We start from the raw sequence: 19,794 nt of genomic DNA, 5'->3' as shown, positions 1-19,794 counted from the left end.
AGGCATAAGTTTGCACTTGAACAGAGACTTGAATCAGTCTGTTAAGGACTTCATTATTATTCCATGTATTATTCCATCAACCTTGAAGTGGGTCAGGTACTGCAAGGGAAGCCAGCACTGGTTGCACAGCATTAATTTTTGTTATTATGTACATTGTCTGGTTAGACCTGTTTCTGAAATGTGCCACTACACGACGCACTCATTGCAGCAGCCTCAGCACATCTCCTGCCAGGCTCTGCATGCAGAGCACAGTCAGCCTGCTTGCACCAACCAGAGCCAGCAAGGCTCAGACAAGGAGTGGGGCTGTGGGATGGGCACACCAGCAGGGGTTCTGTCTGCTGAGTCTGGTTGCTGATGGATAGAGCAGGGCTCGGACAGTGCCACAGAGTCTCATTTCCTTCCTGCTTGTGAGAATGTTTGGAAGTATTTCAGACTGTTTTGATTTTGGAACTGTTGAGCTGTTTACGCTGTCATATTTTAATGTTTATTTGTGGTATCATTCAAATGCAACAGAAATTTTGTTTAAACACAGCCTAGTCAAAAGTTGTAAGGAATGAGCAAGCAAAAAAATCTTTTGCTGCCTGTCTTCCTTTTGCACAGCTCAGACTGCACACCACAGGTGGAAGCATCAGCTAGCTGTGGGTTGGGGACTGGACCAACACAGCTCCCGTGCGCACAGTTAGTCAGGAAGACATTACTGTGATCTGCAGAGCAGGAACGGAGACAGGACACTAAAAGCATACATTTACCTGGTTGTCCTGAGCTTTGCTGTTCTTTCAGTGATTTTGAATAAGATTCTGCATGTGGCAGAACTACTTCTGGCAGAAATCACCACACACTCAATTCAAATCTGCCCTGTGCTTCACTCTTTGGATGCCTCTTTTGCTGGTGCCTATCTCTGTGGAATTAAAAATATATACATTTTTTCTTAGGTTGTAGAAGTTGTGATAAAAAGAATGATTTTTTTTTTAATTGTATCACCCAATGGGGAAGATAAGGAAAGTGAAGAGACTATTTTATAGCTATGGTTACTGCATCACATATTCATACAAGTCTGAAAGCAGATACCACATGCAAAGTGTGCAGTCATGTACAGAAAAAAAAAACAAACAACAACAACAACAAAAAAAAAACAACAAAAAAAACCAACAGCCCTCCCCCAATTCTGGCTTTAAAGAGAACACACTTGCTGTATTTCCCACAGCAACATGCAAAAGCTGTTTTGTTCCTTTTTTTTCTGCAATGGGACCTTACAGAAAGAGGTCAAACCCTAAAACATCTGTCCCTGTATTTGCAGTGAGCCTTTTGGGCTCTCTGTGGAGCAGGACTGGGTCATTCTGTTTCCTGCTGCAATGTAAATCTTTTTTTTTTTTTTTTTTTTTTTTCTCCTTGTTTATTTTAATAGTCAAATATTGCTGACAGTTGTAGGAGTAAGGGGAATTATGCATGTATGATTCCTTGAAAGTGATATTTACTTCCAAAACATCTTGACTTCGGTGGAGCACAATCAAGCCTTAATGAGAAAAAGATCACAATGTGAAATACATAGCATTCCCTCAGATGTACAGAGAATATTTTTCTGTATCTTAAACAAAAGCCATGCCCTTGTTTTAAAGTCCTCATTATGAGAAGGTAAATTAAGATTGATTCTCATGTAATGCGCTCTTCACCTTTCTTCCAAAATTTCTACTACTCTTTGCATGACTAAGGTGAGTGCTGAATCAGATTATAAAGATAGAATTTAAGTAATTAAAGATTTGTGCCACCTTCAAGATAAACATGTCCATGAGAAGGGTCATCCTTACCATGCTATGGAAAGATGGTGACATCTCATTAAGGTGAACATGTTTAGTGATATCAGTGATATCTAAAAGCAGAGAAGGACTGATATGACCTCAGGAAAAAAAAGAAAAAAAAAGAGTAAATGGCTGCTTTACTGATTTCTTCTCTGTTCCATATAAGTCGTTCTGAGGGCCCTTATACCTCATAGTTGCATGTGGCCAGCACTAGCAGAAAATGTGTGTAAGGCTGTTGTAACACAAAAACCCTGAACTTTCAAGAAGCGAGCCCATTCCTCCCCACACAAACCGTTACTTGGCTGCAGGAATAACAAGACACAGAAGATCTGCAGGCAAGATAGCTGAGATGATCTGTTTAAGCAATAGGGCGGCTACTTCTTCCTATGTTAATGTCTTCCACCCATCTGTCTTGTTTCTGGCTTTGACCTACCAAGAATTAACATTATAAGCACTTAATGAACCTCTAAATTAGTCATCTGTGTAAGCTTAAAGCCTTAACTTTTAGCTGAACTTCATTTTGTACACTGTGAATGGAAGTAGAAGCTTTGTACTACAAAAGTTGCTTCCACCCTGTGCATTCAGAGAAGACCTCAGACACGAAGGAAAGAGCTGTGGGTGGATTTCTATACAGCACATATCCCCCCTGGATCATAAATCCACACAAAAACAAGTCTCTTGCAATTTCAGCTTTTAATAATAAGGTTAGCACTAGCAATACTTGTGATAAGGTGCTGTATCTGTAAGCTCACAGTGTAAAATAAAACTACTTGACATGAGAATTTAAGTATGAATATTTTAATTTTTATTCAGCATATTGAGCCTAAACCAACAGCAACTAAGGGCGCTTTTCAAACTTTTAGATTAAAATACTCACAAACAACAAGCAACTTGGATCAAGAAAAAGGAAGAAGCTAGTGTTCCTAGGCTGCCATAAGCATAAAACCAGTATGAGAGGAAGCACAAAAGCAGTAACGGGAGAAGTTAATCCGGAGCAATCTGCTGCAATGGATACAGGAAAAGCACATAGGGATGGTTTTCAGCAGTTCTTTTTGTTTTTTCTTTTTTTTTAATTTTATTGGAAGAAGACATGCCAGTTCCTCAAAAACAGTTCTTAAGAAAAGCTTTGGTTTTTGAAAACAACACTGAATTTTTTGCATAGTACTCTTGTAACATTTTCAGATTGAAAGCTGCATTCCAGTACAAATTTACGTTTCACTTTAGTTTTTCAAGCTCTTTTTACAAAAGTCAAAACCAAAACTTTTCAAATTACTTGGCCTAGTTGTCTTACAAAGGGGAAAAGAAAAAGGTGTCTGAAAATGTCCTAATTTTGAAAAGGAAACACGAGCAAAACAAATATTGAAATGATGTGGAAACAATGTGGAAGCTGTGTTCTTTGTATTAGCAAACGGCAATCTTCCCTTCTCATCTCATCTGTTTGATCTGCATTGACTATGCTGTAATTTTAAGGACTCACTGGCATTGCATAGTGCTGCTGCAATCATTGTTTATTGTGCTGCTGTTATATAATATCTTCTCCAGGCATATACTTAATTCTGATGAGATTAAAGTGTACCAGCATGTTTATAGCCCCAGTGGGAAATGGTTGTAACAAACACAGAGACAAAAGGGACGCAGTTGCTCTTTCAGAAGGTAAAGTAGCTCAGAGAAGTTCTCTGGTGTCCTGAGGGCATGTGCTGCAGAGGCTCCTGGAGGGGAGCTGTGATGGGAGAGGTAAGCAGAGCTGCAGGAAGAACGTGCAGCGGGATGCTCTGCTATCCAGTCCTAGAAGTCACCTAGAAGAGATTCTCTTCCCGGCTGCGTGGTGTGCATCCTCGGGGACGTCAAGCCAGTGATCTCTAGACCCTGCTTTTAAGCTCTATCCCCTACCCGCAGTCAGGCCCTGATGCATTATGTTCCTGTTGACCAGCCTATCTTTCGGGGAGCTGTATTGCTGCCGGCTTACAGGCCCTGGCACTTGCTAAACACCCTTTCCTCCTGCAGCACCTGCCCTTTCCCGAGCGGCCTATATTTAGCTCCGTGCCCGTGTCAGCATCGCCTCAGGTGGCACTCTCATCTCTCAGGCACGCATCGTGACGGCAAAACAAAACATAAACACAAATAAATGCCTTGCGTCATGCCACTCTGCGTCTCCGCGGAGGGAAACGCCCACGGGTGACACGACTCAGAGGGGCAGAATTGGAGACATCAAAGGCGGCAGAGCGGCCAAGCACCGCGTGCCGCTCCGTGCGGGAGCGGAGGTCGGCGCGGGCACCGCGGGAGGGGCTGCCCGGCCTCAGCCCCCCAAGCGTCGCGAACCTTTCCCGTACGAGAGCCGAGAGCCGTGCACGGTCCCTCTGGGGCAGTCCGAGGAAGCCCCGCGGCCCCGCGACGCTGTACCTCGTACCTGCTCCGCGACGCCGGCACCGGGCGCTGCCGGACCCTCGCGGGAAGCTCCGCCCACCGCCGCGGCCCCTCGCCAATCGGCGCCGCGCGCCTCTTCCACCCGCTCCGCGCCGCGGCGGTGACGGCTCGCCGGACGGTCTCGCGAGATCGACGGAAGTCTCGCGAGAGCGGCGAGGCGCGCCCCTCCCCCCGCCCCGCGGCGGCGCCCCGCCCCGCGGCCCTCCCGCCGCCCCCGCCCGCCGCCGCCGCGGCCGGATCCGTCCCTCGTCGCTGCGCCCTGGGCGGTGGGACGGGACGGGGAGGGGAGGAAGCGAGAGGAAGGGGAAGGGAAGAGGAGGAAGCAGGGGGGCGCTCGGCCCTGCGCACTGAGCGATGTTTGTCCGCCATCGCGGCGGAGGAGGCGGGTGAAGGAAGCACCGCCGCCGGAGCGAGGGCCCCGCGCCGCCGCCTCGCCTTCCGCCGCTCCCACCTCCCCCCACCACCCCGCGGCCCGGCCGGCCCTCCGCGCAGTCCCGGGGCCCGCAGCCCGCGGCGAAGATCGCCGGCGGCCTCTCCCGCCCGGCCCCGCCGCCCCCCGCGCGTCCTCCGCGCCCCTCCCCAGGGGGGCGCCGCCAACGCCGGCTCCGAAGATGTCGAACCTGAGCAAGGGGACGGGCAGCCGGAAGGACACCAAGATGCGGATCCGAGCCTTCCCCGTGAGTACCGGCCCCGCGGTGCCAGTAGGCCGCCCGCGCCGGGGACGGCCTCCGCAGGCCTCGCGGCCTCGCGCCCTGTCAGCCGTGGGGGCGGGGGGGACGCCGGGCCGGGCGCGGGCCCGCTGAGGGCGGGCGGCCGTCGGCGGGCCGGGAGGCGCCGGGTACCGGGAGCAGCGCTGCGGGTCCGCCGCCGGTGGGCGGTGCGGAACGGAGCCCCGCGGGCGCCCGCCGCCTGCCCTGAGGCACCGCGGTGCGGGGAATCCGCGCGGGGCGGGGGGCGGCCGGCAGCTCTTTGTTTTCAAGGCAGAGGCCTGGGCAAGGAGTGGAAGGTTACGCGGCTTCGTCCACGACGCCGGTTAGCTCCGGAAGGGGGGGTGGTATTCGTTTGTGTCTTCCGGAGAGTTTCCTCGTCGAGAATTTATTTGAGTCTCTACGCCGTGAAAGAGGCTGTAAGTCGTACGATTATGAGACTTAGGTGGCGGAGTGCCAGTCGTTGCTGTAAACGTCGGGTGCAGGTAACTCCCGTGCATGTTCTGTAGGGCCGTGGGCATGCTGTGCCATCCCTTGGATTGCAGATGGGAATGAGCCCAATTATTCATTTATTCTGCCATAAAGCTTGCAGTGTTTTGACAGTTGGTTCAATTAAAGCTTAGGACAGAATAACAACTACGGGACTGTTAATGGCGTTGAGAAATGAGAGACAGAGGAAAGCTGCATGAGGTTTGCCAGGAAGTGTGTTTGTGTATGTGTGTAAGCATGCACCGATGCGTGTGTTAAAAAGAAGTTACTTTGTTGAGTCACTGGCATGTGGGGCTTAGCGTAACTTCTTGATGTTACGCCTGATCCTGGTAGGTAGTAGTACAGAACTAATGTGCCCTGCTTTTATAGAGAAGCTGGGCGTACCTGTTTATCTTATTTACTGACAAGGTGTATATCAGAATATTTGCTTTGTGACAAAACTTGCTGATAAAGTTGGAGGATTGTCTGTATTTTCAGCAGCTTCTTTAGTCACTGTCCTGTGACTGACTGCTTTCCTCTTCCCTCTACTTCTGATCATCAACAGTTGCGCTGGTAAAAGTCAAAACAAAGAAGTGAGCTGTGAAACGTACGGCTTCTAGCTGGAGAGAGTTTTTGGTCTCCAAATTGCATGTATTTCTTTCAGCAGTCTTTTTTAAGGTTGTTGGTTTTGTTTGGATATTCTGACTTGTAGGAATAAAGTCTTCCTGCAACGTGGCTGGGGCTTTACTGACAAAAAGTAGGAAAGTTTTGTAAAAATCAACCATGATATAAATAATATGTACATTTTATAACCAACTATAGCAAAAAAAAAAAAAAAAAAAAATAGCAATCTTTTACTTGATGAACAGATTCAGTTATTACATGAATGTGTGGATATGCATTAGCCAGCACCAGCAAATTCAACAAATGAGATCAAGTTTCCAAGTGATTTTTTTCAGTGCTGTTACAAATAAGCACGTGAAATTAGGTTGGTGGGTGAAGATCTCTGCTCTTACAGAAATGCAAGCATTGTCATCATTTTTTTCTTCTAAAAACCAACATTCTTGTTCATGTTTTTCTCTTCAGTTTAAGAAAATGTTTAGATTAAAATTCTGAACAAAACCCATCAAATTATTGTTGTCTCCCTAAAACAACATGTTTTAATTCATTTTTTATTCATTAAAGAATTCATTAATTCTCCCTAAAACATGTTTTAGGGAGAATTAATGAATTCTTTAATGAATAAAAAATGAATTATTGTCTCCCTAAAACAACAAGAAGTCATATAGCCATCAGGGCGTGCAGATCTTAAACACTTGGTGATTTCTGTTGGCAGCAATTTTCCAGGTTTCATTCAGTAGATTTTCTTCTCTGAGACATTTAGTGGACGATCCTGTTGATCAGGCATTGATGGAGAAGAAGCGTGTAGTTGGTTAAGAGATTTGGAGGGCTTTGCCTTGCGCGGTTGCAGAAGGCAATAGTTAGAGTCCACATTAAAATCTTAACACAGGTTTTGCAGAGCCCCAAGTGTTTGTGTAGCTTCAGTCCTGTGAATGGTGCCAGCGACTGCAGTGGGATTACTCATGTCAATGAGGTTACATCTGTGTGCGGGATAGAGTCTATATTTAGAGTGTGTACTATTCCTACTTCAGTTATGGATCTTCACTCTTTTATCTCACATTTGGTGCTTCTGCTCTTCACTACCGATTTAGGAGTGCCTTCAGAGGTGACTTTGTCGGCTTCTTCAGGTTTTGTTTTGCAGGGTTAAGTCTGTCTGTTCTGCTTCAGTTGGTTTTGTGCGTGGAGGTTGCTGCTGACTGTTGTGTGAAAGTAGAAGCAGCCAGATTGGATGGGTATGGTTCCTGGAACATAGCAATATTATGGAAATTCAATGCACGTAGGCTCTGTCCCTTTTTATGTTTTTATATTTTATTTTTAAACTTCTTCTCTGTCACTGTTGTATCTTGCAATAGCTCAAGGAGGGATCAAATAATATTTTGCGAAATAATACTGTGCATTTTTTTTAGTAGCAATTCAGTAGAATTTCACAAACACCTTTTAAAACTACAAATGTTTTACCAAGTGATCTTCATGTTCTGGTATTTTTTCTAGATTCTCTATTGTTAATTTCTAGTAGTTGTCAGCAGAGTTGCCATTGTGGCAGGTCTCCTTTACTTTTGGCTAAGTCCTGTGATGTGCCATGTACTTTTTCTTACCTCATCGTGTGGTCTTTTCTTACCTTGAGCACATGGCATATTATTTTGCTAATTGAGTTGTAAAACCATTAAAAAAACAATTAAGGCAAATAATTTCCTGCACATTTAACCAATATTTTTTTTTCTGTTCACAAGAGGAAAAAAATGTTTTCTTTACCAAATTAGAAAACTACCTTCTTAAAAAGAAACGTCTCCTCATGTCAAGTTTGAATTAATGGCAGTGACAATCTTTGCGTCAGAAGTTTCAGAAGCTCGTGAAAGTTTCATGTGTGTCCAATGGAGCAAACTGATGAGGAGGAGGTGGTGTGGTTAAGTAATCTCACGTAGCACAGCAGAAGGCTTTCCTTGTGCTGCTTTCAGTAACCACTTTGGGACTTTCAACTCTTATAACATATAGCTGTTCTGTATTTGTGTCACACTGTCCGATACCATTCTGTGTAGGGTCAGCATTAAGGCAGGAGTTGGAACTTAGTGTGTGGAGATTCTTGGGTGGTTGTAGGTTCTCTTTGGTTAAGCAACCTTTAAACTTTCTTGTTTCAAATTCAGAAACACTGGGGAAAAAATAGAAATATGTTGTAGCTGGATGCTAAAAGAATATAATTTGTGAAATGTCAAGTGATTGTCACTCATGTAAGTGGAATGTAACTTGTAATTTTTTTATTATTTGGAGGAGTGCAGTAGTATTTTTGCTAAATATGTAGTATGTGTCTTATGCAGAAATACAGGTTTGATACTCCCACAAAATGTGGGTTCATTGCACTGGTTTTGAGAAATGCTGGGGGTTGTTTTTCACACCCTCCCCCAGCTGAAAGTACTCTCAAGTCTCAGGCTGCCTCCCGCTGCTTAGCTCTCAGCGAACCCGTTATTGCTGGCTAAAGGAATACTTCAAAACCTCTCAAACAATCTTACAGCAAATCTAATTTTAACATGATTTAGTTGACCTCTGAAAGGTGGTGCCAAAGAATGACAGTTCTGCACTTCAAGCTCTTGGAGAGATGTCTACAGCTGCAATCTGGCATGTATAATAAATTAGGTTTCCTGCAAGTGTGCTTGAGCTGCTTGGCGTGACTGTTTGGTTAGGGAAGATAGCCTTAGATGTGTTGTGATGGGAACGTTTTACAAAATAAAAAACACCCATTTCTTACAGGAATAAGCAGTATGTGAGAATTCAAGAAGGGTTTGGTAATTCATTTTCAAAATCAATGCAAGTAACATTAAGTTGTGTTGAACAATTTTTAATTTTTTTTGCAAGAGCTCATCCCTCTCTTAAATCGGTGTGCTAATGGTCACCCTGAAGTTGGTGGCTAGATGTTCCTGAAAACCAGCATGACCTAATGGTGGGGTAGTGGGGTTTGATTTGATTTCTATAGTTCTGTATGTTTGGGTTTTCCTTTTTTTTTTTTTTTTTGTTTTTGTGCTTTTAGTCAGTTTTGTTTCCTGCAGAGCTGTCTTCCCTCTCTATAGCAAGACTGCAAAATAGTATTTTGCCAATTCTCAGAACTGTCTATTCTGGTGAATCACTATTGTATGGTTACATTATGAATTCTGGAAAGCATTTGGAGAAATCCTACACATGCATTTGAGACAGAATGAGTGTTTCAAGTATGTATGCTTCAGTGATTTTTTGTTTGAAATACTCGTGCCCAAGAAAATTCTCATTTCGTGCAGTCGCATGGAAGAAGGCCGCTTTCAATCCAGTCAGTTGATGTTACTCCCAAGTTCTCTTAGAACTTTCTTTGAGGAAGAAGTGACTTCAGCTCTTACATGAGAAAGTGCTGTAGCTCCTACCTCCACCAATGCTGCTCCTTTCCCTTCAAACCAGCAGCTGCTGTTTTCAGCTTCATATAGGCAGAAGGATGTTTTTTTCCCCCTCAGGGAATGCTGACTGCTTCTGTGGTTTGTTTTGGATCTTGGTGTATTTATGATACAAGTTGATATGAAGTTTGTTAAATTTATGCTGCAATTTGTAATGTGTAGATCTATCAAATCAAGAAGTTGATGTAAATTTTGTATTTTGCTTGAGCGTCTTAGAACAGGTAGACCCTAGGAAACACACTGAACTGTAACTAAATTTTTAAATGACCAGATTAGGCAAACAACATTTGTGTTTCTGCTTTGGCATCTTCAGAGCATACCTGCTGTATTGCTGAGTGTGTTAGACGAATGGGAAGATACAGGGGATGAGATGAGGACAGAACTGGAAGATAGTTAACTGCAGGCTTCTTTGACTGATCAGAATAACTCATTTCCACTGAGTGCTGCAGTTCAGTGCGACCACCTACTTAACTTTGTGATTTTCTATGATTGGCTTTGTGAATCCTGATTGTTCTGTATTCTCAAACACTTAATTACAAGAGCATCTTGGCTACTTAACTGCATAGTGTATACAGCATTAATAACAACATTTTTGTACGTTTATAACCTGGAAATAAAGAAGACCAAAAAATTAAAACACTGTTTCTTCTGATTAAGACAAACAAGTGTTTTGATGTGAACTAAAATTACAGAAATATGGGAACACTTGTTCTTTGTTGGACAATTAATCTTATGAGGCTTTCCCATTTCCACAGATGTACATATATCATATGTGTGTGTGTGTATATATATATATATATGTATATATGTGTATATATGCACACATACGTTTTAAATGCTATGAGCAGACCGAATGTTCCAGCATTAATTGTATCATTTTGAGAAGATGCTAACACTGATGCCAAGGTAGCCTTTGAATACTTAATGGTTTTTCTTTCTGTTTATTTCTAGCACACTATACATATTCTCTTTCAGTTGTGCTTTAACCTAATCTCATTAGAATTTCTCAGTTCTATAGGCATTCAGGGTTCAGCTGCAAGTTTTCTGGTTCTTCCCTTCTTAGTTTATTAACTTTCCTTTTAGATCTCGGTTCTGAGCAGTCATCATTCCACGTGGTCTGAGGTTTGAGTACGTGCCCCCGTGTGCCTTTGGAAAGAATAGTGTTCTTTGTGGCTCTTGCCTGCATTTGAAATTTGTTTCATTTTTGTGCAAGACTATAAAATAGCCCCACTGGCTTGTTAAGGTTTCATACTGGCTGATTCAGTTGGAGCTTTTCAGGCGGCTCAGTAGTTTTCTCCCTCCCACTGTTGCATTGTACAGTAGTACGCTACACAATTAAGCAGGAGTTACTATTTTTTTCCCCTGTTGGACAGTGATAGATGAAAGGGCTTTATGAGAGTTGCAGAAAAACTGATCAATATTTTCTGCTATTGTATGTTATGATTTATAATAATAGGATATTTTTTCTTGGAAAACCATCATTGTTACAATTTTTCAAAACGCTTCTTTTTTCTGTTTGCGCAAGTGTATATAATGAAATGTAGCACTGTTTCTCAGGATTTCAAAGACGTATCCTCAAGTCCTTGTCAGGAGCTTTGAAATTTTCTTCACCACCACTGATCTATCCTGTCTGATAATCTGTCTGTATGTGGTAAAAGCATTTTGTGATAGACTGAGACACATTTTTATAAGATAGCTCAAACGAGAGCATTCACAAAAAGCCCCCAAAATGCTCTGCTCTGAAGTAGGCTCTTGATTCTGTGAATATTGAATATGGTCTTTGGTTGCTAGAAGCTGAACATATGAAAAACCAGCTCTTGAGAAGGAAGGAGCATTGGTTTCTTGTTTCAAATCAGTTTTTGAGGAGACAAGAAATAGGAGAGCATTAGAATAGAAAACTGCAGCATGCCCAAACACATTTTGTTGTTGTACGATGCTTTTGTTTTTTCCAAGTTTAGTTAAAGCCAGCATAAACTTAAAAATCATTAATGGTTCTTTTGTAAAGGTGCTGGCTTTGGAGCATCAGAATAAGTAAATACTGTTGCACAAAAGAGCTCCTATACAGGCATTTTTAAGGTACATGCTTTAGAGAAGGAAAAAAATTGTTTAATCCCTGAGTACAACAAGGAGGGGAAGATCACGATAAATATTTACGTTTGGGTGGTACTTGCTGAGGAGCTGACTACATTTTTTAATTAGTTCTGCACAAAACCAATGCTTGAAGGGTTAAAGATGTCTTGTTGCACGTTAAATAAGATCTCACAGTATGTAAAATGTATAGAGATAACATGCTTTAGTTGTTTAGACTTATGGATGAGGTCTGTTTGTCAGTGGAAGGGCTGATTTTTGTAATGCTAGTAAGAATAAACAAAAGCAGATTATACATCTGGTGGTGTTACTGATGAGCTGTAAATGTGTAATGGTGTATTTCATGGCTTCCCAGTTTAAACCTTGCTGATTTTTGATGCATTTTAGGATGCTGCTGGTGGAGCAGGGCTGCAGCATGCCTCAGCCCCAGCTGAAAGCCACCAGGGAAAGCAGAATGCTGCACCAGTGGAGCAGGCAGCCCTCCACTGGTGAAGCGTTTTGCTTTCCCTGGTGGCTTTCAGCTGGGGCTGAGGAATGTGCATCTCTCCTAGGCAGCATAAGATAGAGCATGATACCAGTCACTAATGTGAAAGACTTTCAAAAAAAAAAAAAAAAAAAAAAAAAAGAGAAACCCAAAAATTTCAGTGAATGTTATTTATTTCTACTTGATAGTGTAAGCTATTGGTCTTAAACTAAGAGAAGTTTGATCGCATATGGGACCAAAGCGTGGACGCGTGCTGGCCGTGGCAGAGCTGGGAGCAGCAGCAGGCCGGGCGGCCGTTGGGGCCGTTGGAGGCTGCCTGTGCCACGTTGGGGCTCTTTGAACAGGGAGGGAGGGAGTCAGACATCCCAGTGGCGTTCTTGAGGTCTGGCGTTTTTTTGTTGTTAGGTTGTAGGCAATTTTCCTTTCTGCTCTGAAATCTCTACCACGTCAGAAATGATTCCGGTGGAGGATTGAGCTGCCTTCCCTCTGCTGCAGCCAAGAGCTCACTCAGCAAGTAGGTGGCTTTGTGGGGCCGGCAGCGGGACTTACTGTGTGCTTGTTTGCCTCCCTTCACTAGTCCTCAGGCTTTGAAAAGCATGTCCTTGGCTGCTTTAAGAACTATATTGCAGATTGAATTGCTGAATGGCTTCTAGCCTGTTTGCATATGGTGAAAGGCACATCCACTGGTTCGTCACACTTAGTGCCGGTGTTTCACCATCTGTCACTTCACCGTTGAGAGCCTGTTAGACAGGTACAGGGCACTGAGCTGGGGCGTGCGGCCGTCCCTGTGTGTCCCAGGCACCATCCAGCCTGCTGCTGGCAGCTGGACGGGAGGCTCACTGCTCTGCTCCATTCCTCTTCTGAGGAAGTTCAGATATTTTAATACCAACTGTGCTTAGGATTTTCTGCCATTACACAGACTTCTCAATTTTTTTTTCCGTAACTTTAATTTGGGAAAATTTGTCTTGAGATCTCTACTACTGATGAGTTTAGCGGACACTTCTCATGATTCCTCAAATTACTGATACTTGGTTTTACTCTTTTGCTAGGAGATAAATGGGCAGTTTTGGTGTCAAATTTTTGTATTTATTCCTCTGTGACATTCAGAATGGATTTTCTTATTTTTTGAGTTAAACAATCCTAACTCTAGTTCTCCTTCCCCCCGCCAAGGGTGCAATTTGCACCTCAAGTTATCAATGCAAAGTCAGAGTCGGAGCAAAAAGATTACTGAATAAGCCAAGAAGTTACTTCATGTCTGAAAATTCTTCTGTTACCCTGCAAAATTAAGCGTGAAAGATCAGGCTTTTTGAAGTGTAAACTAAGATCTAGCTCTTAACAGTTTCCAAATTAGCAAGGGCTTCAAAAGTATAGATGGTTTTCTCACTGTTGTTAGGTTGAAGTGATTGTAGGAAGAAAGTAGTTTCATGATAGGTGGTTTATAATCCTTCTCTGTTTTCAGGCATGGTGGTAATGTGTGCTGTGGAAATGTCATTGAACGTTTCTGAAAGAGCCGTGGTTAATAATACAGGCAGTGTCACTCTTTTGGCTGTGTAAGCGCTTCCATTCTGTAGCAGTGACAACTGTCCTTTGAACTAGAACTTCCAATTTTCTGCCTGTTAACAATTTGGGTTTTCTGGAAGTTTAAACAATACCAACTAGTTTTGTTCGTATACAACCTCTAAGCAAGATTTCTCTCTTGATGGCAGGTGGGCAAAAGTTTGCACCTGTATTAAATAACATTCTGCTGTCATCTTTGGTTAAAGCATTTAATTCTAGGATAAAGTCTCCAGTGTAATTAGCAGAGGCTTTGAAATGTCGAGGAGAAGTTAATTTTCATCTCCTTTTTTTTTTTTTCCCTCTCTCCTTGTTATGACGTATCCAGACTCCCTAGAGGATGTCCTTCTATCCTTGCTGACTAAAGTAGGTGTATATTTCAAGAAGTTCGGGCCTTGGTGGAAAATAAATAGCAAGACAGATGAGGCAGAGTTAGGCTTTGTGTAAGTGATCTTGGACACAGTGTTTGCTGACTTTGACTGTCCCGTGTTGTTACTTATCCTACTGGTGGCATTTTAAAAATTTATTTGTTTTTACAGAATCTTAAGAGCTGGTCTGTGTTAATCCATATGTACCAATAAGTGAATGATGTGAGGCTGGTAGCATCTTTCATTTTCCTTCACTATTCAAACAAGTATTATTCTGCCTTTATCTGTATGAATGAGTGACTATTTGAAGGTGTATTTTTAAATTGAGTATCATAAATTGAAAATTAAAATCCTAAATTGGTTTCAATTGGTAGTTTGTGAATTTCTCCTAATGGGCTGTCAGGGGAGGGAAAGTCTGAGTCTGTCTTATCTACAGACTTACACTTGAAGTGCATGAGTTTGCATCTCTGATGGAAAAATGGAAAGGATTAGCAAATCTGAGGCACTAGAAATGAGTGAGCACACATTAAACTTGCTCTGAAGGAAGTGGATGCTGTTGTAATATGCTCCCGCTGTTTACATCTATCAAAAGGTAATGTTTTAATCCTAAGCAGTGTTTAGAGAGCTGACAAAAATATTTAGTCTTTTACACTTGTGGTATGCTGTGAATCAGTTTTGTGGAAGACTTGACCTTGGTCTGTGAGTATGTGGTGCATTCTCATAGTTGTGTATTAGTGGTTACAAACATTTTGTGTGGACTTAGTGTTGGAAAAGCGTGCAAGGGCCTGCAAGTGGAAAGATGTCTGTCATCAGAGAATTATGTAGTTCTGCTTCAATTTAAATTAAGACCTATTACTTTCTCTAGAGTGCCTTGTTTCTGCTTCTTTTTAATTATTTAAAAAAAAAAAAAGAAGAAGAAAATAAAAGATTTTAGACTATATTTTGTGTTTATTCAGTAATTGATTGTCTATCAAGTTTACATATTTCTTAATCTCAGCTGAGACAGGTGCTGGGGAGTTCTGCTTCATTTTTCTGCTTTCCATCAGGACACTGTTCTGCAGATTTGTAAGACTACTAGAGGGGCCCCAGGAGAGAAAGAAGAAATAGTGATTTTAAGAAAAGAAAAAGGAGAAAAAAAAAAAAGAAAAAAAAAAAAAAGGAAAAAACCAAACACTGGTAAGTTGAAGTGCATTGTTAGTTCAGGATGAGTCTCATTCTTCTGAGGCTGTGACTAAAATATGGAAGGGAAATTAGTCTGATCTTTCTTTAAATTTGTTCAGTTCTCTAAACACAGTAAAATTATTGCTGTGGAATGACATTTTCTGTTTAAGACTGACTTGAAACCTTTCGCATACAGTCAAATCATTGCTGTGTGGCAAAGCTCCTGTCAGGCCTGCTTTATTGCAAGAAAATGTTCCTTTTTGAGGGAGTGAGAGAATCTTTTATTTGTGGGGCTTTAGCCTTATTGGAAAAGGAAGTTCTTGGAGAACGTTACAGTTTGCTACAGAACTTATCAAAGCCAACCAACCAAACCCAGCCCCTTCCTTTCCAAGCCCCCACCCCAAAACAGCACTGGGTTTGTGATGAGACCAGCAGTGCTCTCAGACAATGCCTTGGAGGTTGACCAAATCTATCAGTCACTGAGAAGGAGGTGCAACTCCAGCATTTCAGAAACAATCATTTTTTAATCTACTTATCGCTTCCTCTCCATGCTGCCAGAGCAGCTTTTCATTGCTGCAGAATGCGTTTGAGCAAACTGTAGAAGGAGAGGGATTTTGCCTACAATCCTGCAGCTCCTGAGTGTTTTAATTGACAGAGGGGCATTCCCTTTGTCTCATTTGTGCATTCTGCATGCTTCTGAGCAGAGTCTGGTAGAGTTGGAAGGACAGATGGATGTTGTGGTTTCTGAGCTGAGGTCTAGCGAGGTGTTTGGGCCAATTTTGTGGGCAGATTGGTGTGATCTTCCTGCAGTTTTTTTAACAAATGGCCAGAGTGGAGTAGTAACCCAAATGCAGAACTGCTTTAGGTCGGGATTTCTGTACTTTTTTTCTCTACCTCCTCTTTCATAGCTTCCATTCATGTTTTCATGTATGTAGCGGTCTACCTGTTCAGATAGCACAGTTCAGGAGTGTTGTGTCTGATGATTAAGTTTGTCTGAGACGAGTTGTTTTTGAGAGTGTGGATTATGGAGTTGTTGAATTCTTGACATAATGATGTTTTCTGGTGATCAAGTGTAGCCAGTGGTGTACCTCTGCCAGGGATGCTGATCACTAGGCAGCAGTGAAGATTTCAAAATCCAAAGGAGTCTGAGTATTGTTGGCTTTTTATCTATTCCATAGCTAAAGATTGTGTAGTTTTGTATCTTAAAATGCTGTGTTCAGAGAGATTCTGGTAGCAAACACTAAAGCAATTAGTATCTGTCATTGCAAATTCTTGTGTTTTAAATTAGTGATACTGGAAAAGTTTATAAAAATCCAGGTTGTGATGAGCTTCTGAGGCAAAAATGTGCTGCTCCTGCCCTGTTCTGGGTAACCTCAGCCAAGCTTCCTCCAGAATGAAGGACCCAGACTAAGGATGCTGAACTATTATGCAGTGCACTACTTGGTACTGTCTTGGTGGCTTCCCTTGAAGTGAAGAGATAGTCCAAGAGATGAGAGATGCTGTGAAGCTGGTCAGGACTGCGGTGGTGGTTCTTGATGGCAGCAGTCAGTCCTTGCCCATTTTGTCTGCTGACAGCTAGAAGTGGCAGTGGGAACAGAGTGCAATTACTAGGTGCAAATGTTTACCGACAGAGCTGCTAAACTAGCTTGAATTGCCAGTATCCACTCATTTCCTTCAAGGTTGATGGTGTAAATGCTTGCATTCTGAAACTTCAACCTGTTCTTGCTCCAGTGCTTTGGGCATTAGATCTAAAGGATATGGTAGAAAGGATAAGGCAGGTGTTGGCTACATTTTTGAAACTTTTAAGAAACTGTGCTTTGCAGTAATCCAGTTCTGGATGTATCCATTTCACTTGGCAGTGTATAGAATCAAACGGAAAACTGCAGAAGAACGGAGAGGTGATGTTTGCAACATTTTTGAAAGTAAAAATTTGATGTAGCCTTTTTGCAGTCTTTAAACTTGAGAGAATTAACAGTGGCCTGTTTGGCTTGGGATGGTTGTGAGAACTTTATGAAATCAGTGATTGCCAATTCAATCTTGGAGGGTTTGATAGGAGGATAGCCAGACGCTGTTAAAGAGAAGGAATATGTGCATCTGTATCTGCATTGTGTCAGCGTGGTAGAATAAAGGACCTTTTGAATTCTTCGCAGACTTTTTTTTATTTCTGTGATATGACTTTGTGTTCTTGTGTGCAAATATTGTAGTCTTAATTTCTTCAAGATGTACTTCTGTGCTTTCAGATGTTTGTGTTCAAGTTGCATCTTTTGAATCATTAGCATCAGAGCAGCAGTTCCTGGAAGTTTTCCAGTTAGCAGCATCTTATGAACAGCCATCTTTCCTGCCAGTAAGGGACTTGATCTCTTGCCCATTCCTCATGAAGGGTGATGTTCAGATAAAGTATGTTAGCACATGTCTTTTCTCTGGACATTGGCTTCCAACTATCTTTGTGAAATCGAGTGTAAAAGCTACTGACTTGATTGGAACAGGCTGTCCAAAGAGGTGGTGGATGCCCCATCCCTGGGGACACTGAAGGCTGGGCTGCACCGAGCTCTGAGCACCTGGTGGAGCTGGGGATGTCCCTGTTCATTGCAGGGCAGTTGGACTGGACAGCCTTCAAAGGTCTCTTCTGACTCTGAGGATTCAGTGATTCTATGATTTTGTTTCTGAACACATTTTTTTGAATCTAGGTTGGTTTTTTGTTTTTTTCCAAAGCACAAGCAGAAACAGTAACTTAGCTTTTCCTTTATTTTACTGTAATAGAAGGCAGAAGAATGACAACTGTATTTAAGCTGTACAGTTCATTTTTAAAATATTCTACTGTTGGAAGGAATCTGGGAATGAACATGAAAGAACATCTGGTTTCTGATTCTGTGTTCAGATTTGTGGAAGAGGATCACTTAAAGGCTTTGTTATTACTTGGGATCCAGTGAGTTGCATCAAATAGGAAAATTAGGATCGTAATTCTCTAAGAGTCTTTTTAGAGATGCTTTAGTGTAAAATTCTGAAAGATGTATTCTGGTGGCATTGTGAGCTCAACTAATTTTATTTATTGTTTGGGATGTATTTTTATTTAAAAAATACTCTGTATGCAATCTGACTTGAGGTTAATCTATTTCTGTATTCCTTAAGTTAATAATCTAAGGGTAGATTTTATCCTTGCAGTTCTTATGCAAACGTTAAGATGATACATGAGGGTTTCTTCTATTCCAAGTCAAACAACTTTTCACTAATGGAGAGGAAATAATTTTTTGTACAAACTTGACATGATATCCTGCAATTTTAGCAAGTTTTCCCCCAAATCTCACAAATGCTAATCTAGAGTAAGTTGGGAGTAGAAAAGATTGGTGTGCTGAGAAGCGGTGCCCTTTTTGTCTGACCTTAAAAGATAATAAACTGTACTTTCATTTGAAGTATTTCTTTATATCCTTGAAATTACCTTCTCTGGATCTTTCTTGTGCTTTTAGAGCAGCTTGGTGTGTTGGCTGCTAAGTGAGAGAAAGCTCTGTGTTTGCTTTTGTATCCAGCGAGTTTGAGGCAAACAAATACTGCAGTCATTCCTTCACTTTTCATAGCATTCTAATTAAAAGTAGTAGAAATAGACCCCTTTTAGTTGTTTGGGTTTTTTGTTTTTTTTGTGTGTTTATTTTTGTTTGTTTGTTTGTTTTTGTCCTGAACAGATCAGAACTGTTAGATGTTCTGCTTATCTGTGGTGTACTGATATGCCTGCCTTGGGACCAACAAATAGCAATGTTCAGATATGTCCTCAGAGTAGGGGCTCTGGTTTGCCTGTTTTAAAACAAAGTGTGACTGGTATAAATCTGGTATACGCTTACTTTGCAGCTGAGATTTAAAAAAAAAAAAAAAAAAAAAAAAAAAAAAAAAAAAAAAGTTGTCATGCTGGCTTAGAGATTTTTTGATTAGTAAGGAGAGACAGTGACATAGGGAAGTGTTGGGTTGAAAGTCCACTTTGTTTGAAAACAAAACGTCAGGCGTGTGAAAGAAAAGCTGGAAAGCTGTTACTTGGGTTGCTGTCTGCAGTTCTGTGTAGGTGCCTTCATTATCAGTACTCATAAAATTGTGTTCAAGAAGGCTTCAGAAAATTACTTCCCTAAAAAGGCACCAATATAGTAAATGCAAATCAAAAAGAAAGTGACCTTTCAATATTACAAATATTGCAAATAACACAATGTGTTATTCACGTAACGTGTGTGGTAGAATAGAACCATTTCTGTTCTACTTAAGGTTTCGCTTTTGGGAGATGGGGAGCTAAATTTTTCTGAATGTGTGATTTGTTACTGTTTTTAGGTATTGACATCTCTCAGGTTTTGGGTTTGGACAGGGTAGTAGGTTAGAGAATCTGCTGTTAGGAGAGCGAAAGAGTATTAAATGATAGGATTACTGTTATCATGGAATGGCTGGTTTTTAACCACAACTCCCAAAGACTGGAGGGCAGAAGCTTGTGTTGGTTTTGACTTGTTGGCTTTGTCATTGTTTGATCACAAGCACAGGAATCTTCAGTTTTCTGGGTCCTTCCTCTCCTCACTGTATTTTCAGGTGGATGGGGAGAAAAGGAAAGTACAGCAGGGCTGGTCATGATTTTCTTTCATCGTTTCATACTAACATGCTTTAAGTCTTATTTTCATGTTTGCTTTGATAATATTAGTAAATTCAAGGATATTTTATTTCTTCACAGTAATTCTGAGAACAGTATTC

The 19,794-nt window shown here is 41.9% G+C and overlaps 3 protein-coding genes across 5 annotated transcripts in view; 2 read left to right on the top strand and 1 right to left on the bottom strand.

The window, feature by feature from the left end:
- LOC128082334 (guanylate cyclase soluble subunit beta-2-like) overlaps positions 1–4,290 on the bottom strand; it is a 36,061-nt gene extending 31,771 nt beyond the window's left edge. For 2 of the 3 annotated variants that reach the window (XM_052686400.1, XM_052686403.1), the window contains exons 1-2: positions 1,806–4,242; positions 750–898 (exon numbers count right to left, since the gene is read on the bottom strand). The gene's annotated coding sequence lies outside the window, so the exon portion shown is untranslated. Of the gene's footprint in view, positions 1–749; positions 899–1,805 lie in introns of all 3 variants that reach the window. The other variant, XM_052686402.1, reaches the window with a different exon arrangement.
- Positions 1–19,794, top strand: part of SERPINE2 (serpin family E member 2) — a 606,689-nt gene that overhangs the window by 467,370 nt on the left and 119,525 nt on the right. The gene's annotated exons all lie outside the window — the stretch shown is intronic.
- The window catches only part of CUL3 (cullin 3), a 49,989-nt gene continuing 34,950 nt past the window's right edge, over positions 4,756–19,794 (top strand). The window contains exon 1 of the mRNA XM_052686407.1: positions 4,756–4,897. Coding sequence (XP_052542367.1) covers positions 4,832–4,897 — 66 coding nt within the window. The 5' untranslated portion in view covers positions 4,756–4,831. The remainder of the gene's footprint in view (positions 4,898–19,794) is intronic.

The sequence above is a fragment of the Tympanuchus pallidicinctus genome, unplaced genomic scaffold, assembly GCF_026119805.1.
Source record: "Tympanuchus pallidicinctus isolate F22 unplaced genomic scaffold, pur_lepc_1.0 scaffold22, whole genome shotgun sequence".
Taxonomy (NCBI): Eukaryota; Metazoa; Chordata; class Aves; order Galliformes; family Phasianidae; genus Tympanuchus; species Tympanuchus pallidicinctus.
The sequence above is the reverse complement of the archived record's forward strand: the minus strand, read 5'-3'. Positions and strand labels throughout refer to the sequence as shown.